Source organism: Propithecus coquereli, unplaced genomic scaffold (assembly GCF_000956105.1).
Source record: "Propithecus coquereli isolate 6110/MARCELLA unplaced genomic scaffold, Pcoq_1.0 Scaffold32, whole genome shotgun sequence".
Lineage (NCBI taxonomy): Eukaryota > Metazoa > Chordata > Mammalia > Primates > Indriidae > Propithecus > Propithecus coquereli.
The window spans coordinates 7,924,007-7,927,270 of record NW_012148841.1 but is presented as its reverse complement, the minus strand read 5'-3'; the positions used below and the strand labels follow the sequence as shown (position 1 = coordinate 7,927,270).

Genomic DNA, 3,264 nt, shown 5'->3' with positions numbered 1-3,264 from the left:
TCAGGCTGGTTTCGAACTCCTGAGCTCAAACAATCCACCCGCCTTGGCCTCCCAGAGTGCTAGGATTACAGGCGTGAGCCACCGCGCCCGGCCTACTTCTTTTTCTTGTTTAATAAAAAAACTTTTTTGAAAATGGGTATTGTTATTCACCATCTATGTTTCCTGTTATTTCCTTTAAGCTGACTCTACTTTGCCTCTGTGCGTGTGTGTCTGCATCATGTGCTATTTTAAAATAACACCAATATATTTCAGAAGTAACCTTTTTAAATAAACTTAGTGTAGAAAATAAGTTAATGAAATAATTTAACTTTTTAACCATGTGTCTCTAATAATAGACACTGAAACATCAGTGAAAGAAGAATTTCAACTATTTGGGCTTGGAAATATATTAGCTTGATAATTTAGTCATTTACTTAGCCACAAATCCAACAACCTATTTATATCTCTCTGGGCATAATCTACTCATTGATAGTGTTTTTACCAGCTGCTTCATCTTCCACCTTTCTCTTCTTTACTCTGTTCCAGCTGCCATCATGGACTTCTTACTGTTTCCCTAACGTTCCAAGCACATTTCTCTCTCAGTACTTCTGCTAATACTGCTAGATCTGTATGTCCTCATATCTTTCTTAGACTCCCTCCCTCAGTATATTCAAGTCTTTGTTTAAATATCATCTCGAAGAGACATTCTCTGACTCCTCTCTATGTAATAATTCCCATCATTCTCTATTCTTATTCCCTGCTTTGCTTTTTTATAGCATGTATCACTACCAGATATTCTGTTTTATTTATGTTTTGTGCATTCTCAATAAATAGAAGCTCCATGAGGACAAGGACTTCATTGGTTTTGTTTTGCTACTGTATTTCCAGCACCCAGAACTATGACAGATGCACAGTAGGCACTGTATAAATATTTGTAGTTACAATGAATGAATGAAATATAATAAAATAGTATCAGTCTACATGGCTCAGCTCTCAGTCAACTCTGCAGAAGTCTTTTTTTTTTTTTGAAACAGGTTCTCAGTCTGTTGCCCAGGCTACAGTGCAGCAGTGTGATCGTAGATCACTGCAGCCTCAAACTTTTGGGCCCAAGCGAGTAGCTGGAACTGCAGGCGCATGCCACCATGCCGGGCTAATTAGAAGTCATTTATTTGTTCTCTAAACAAATGTACGGTTGTTGTCGGTTCCAGGATGACTTTCTTTATAGGGATTGGTGGTAAATTTTAAGTAAGTTCTGATGTTATGCGATAGACTTCCAAACTTGCTATTATCCTTTAAATGAGGACAAAAAGGGAAAGGGGGAGAAATAATATACATAATATTTAACTTCGTCTTTTATGAAATAAATAATGACTAAAGATAATCTTCATTCCAAATTGTCTTTGTTCTTGTCTTTGATAATTTAAAAATATGGTAGTAACTGCTCAAGTATCACTTGAAGTCATATATTTATATTGGTTTTGTTGGTTTTCCTATTTATATCTGTTTCTACCTCACCTTTTTTTTAAGAATCCTACTCAAGTTGGAACAGCTCTTCAGGTTTTCCATAATCTTGGAATTTTGAAGGATACTATTATCGGTGTTGTGGATGGATATCGTGCTACTTTAAAGGAAAATATCAACAGTGCATTAGACATCAAAGTTTTGACTCAGCCTTCCCAGTCAGCTGTGAGAGGTATGGATGTAATTTATATTTAGCTGCTTTATTTATTTATAACTGAGAAGTCCTTTGAATAGTATATGAAACACTCGTGTTTCAAAGCAATCTAATGACTCATTTTTAGTAGACAGAAAATGAGAGAAGAAATTATGTTTTAGAATTTATTTATAGCTTTTATGTCTAATCAGTGAGTTGAACTGGCCAATCGGTATATTCAGAACTTCTTGATAAAGATCTATAAACTGTGGCATCATTTAGTTGAGAGGAAACAGATGCCAAAAAAAAAAAGGAACATATTTTTCTTCTAAAATCCTTATCCTCACATGTACTTCTTTTTGAGAGAGAAAACATTTTTTAAGGAATGCCATCTCTACCTTAGCTTTCTGGACTTTTCCTTAAGGTAATTCTGGTACTCAGACAGTACAGACAGAAACTGATAAACCCTTTGGAAACATGACAGCTGTAGCAAAGTCTAAAGAAAACTACCGAAGGAAAGTACATTCAAGGTGGAGAGGAGTAGCCCTACCTCAGCAGTCTGTAACCCTTTTCCTGCCAAGACTTAATCTGTTGGTGATATTTACATACATAACACACTTCTCCACAGAAGATAGAAAAGACCACACATTATGTGCACCTGTCACCTACTCGCTGCAACTCCATGTCTTCATTTCCCCCCTTATATTCTTCATTCTTCTCTCTTTTCAGTATGGATGAACTGTGCTTTCTCCCAGCAAAGACCAAACAGTCTACATTTGCATTAGATCTCAATCCCCAGGTATTCCTTCAGCAAATAACTTCTCTCCACCACGTTGTTAATGTTTCTTTCTTTGCATCTCTTTCCCATCACATTCAGTTGTATTGTATCTTCTTCTGTTTAAAAACAATCAAATCTATCTTGACTTCATTTCTTTCTTTAGCTCTACTATCCCGTTTTATTTCTTTGTTCTACAGAAAAAATCCCCAAAGTCTTATCTTAGTGTTTCTGATTTTTCTCTTCCCATTTTTCCATTGAAGGTACTCTAATCATCAAAGCGTTGTCCTAAAGAATAAATGAAATAACCCATGAGGAATTTATAACAGTTCCTGATAAATGGCTAACATTAAAAAATATTGCAGCCATTTATTGTTTTTTACATTTGCTATTTAAATTTGACCTTAAATAACACTGAATATCTGTAACTCATAAATAAGTTGCACTAGATAAAAAGAGATAAAAGAATCTTAGGTCTTAAAGAGATTTTTAAAGGTTAGCCCTAGCCTCTGAACAGGTCTGTATTAAGACTATTCCAGAAGGAAATCTTTGAAAAGCAATTGCCAAAGGAGATTTTATTCTCAGCTTTTCCCAGCAATTATTCTCAGAAAGTTTGATCTAATGTTTAAATTTCCAGGAGCAATTTAATCTCATTCCCTCTTGTGTTGTCAAGAATAGGGAAAAAAAAATGAAAGTAATTATTCACCTGCTGTCAATCCTAATGTACGCTTCTTTTGTTGAAAGAATAAAGAATTTTAAAGCTGCCTTATTATCATCTGTTGAGGAGTGGATACCATGATTTAATGTAGAAACCTTAAGCATCAATTCTTTATAATTTTCTTTAAAAGAATAATCA

General features: G+C 34.8%; 1 protein-coding gene across 1 annotated transcript in view; it reads left to right on the top strand.

Annotated features, from left to right (window-relative positions):
• Window positions 1-3,264, top strand: part of COG5 (component of oligomeric golgi complex 5) — a 421,822-nt gene that overhangs the window by 216,279 nt on the left and 202,279 nt on the right. The window contains exon 8 of the mRNA XM_012650297.1: window positions 1,507-1,672. Within this exon, the coding sequence (XP_012505751.1) occupies window positions 1,507-1,672 (166 nt within the window). The remainder of the gene's footprint in view (window positions 1-1,506; window positions 1,673-3,264) is intronic.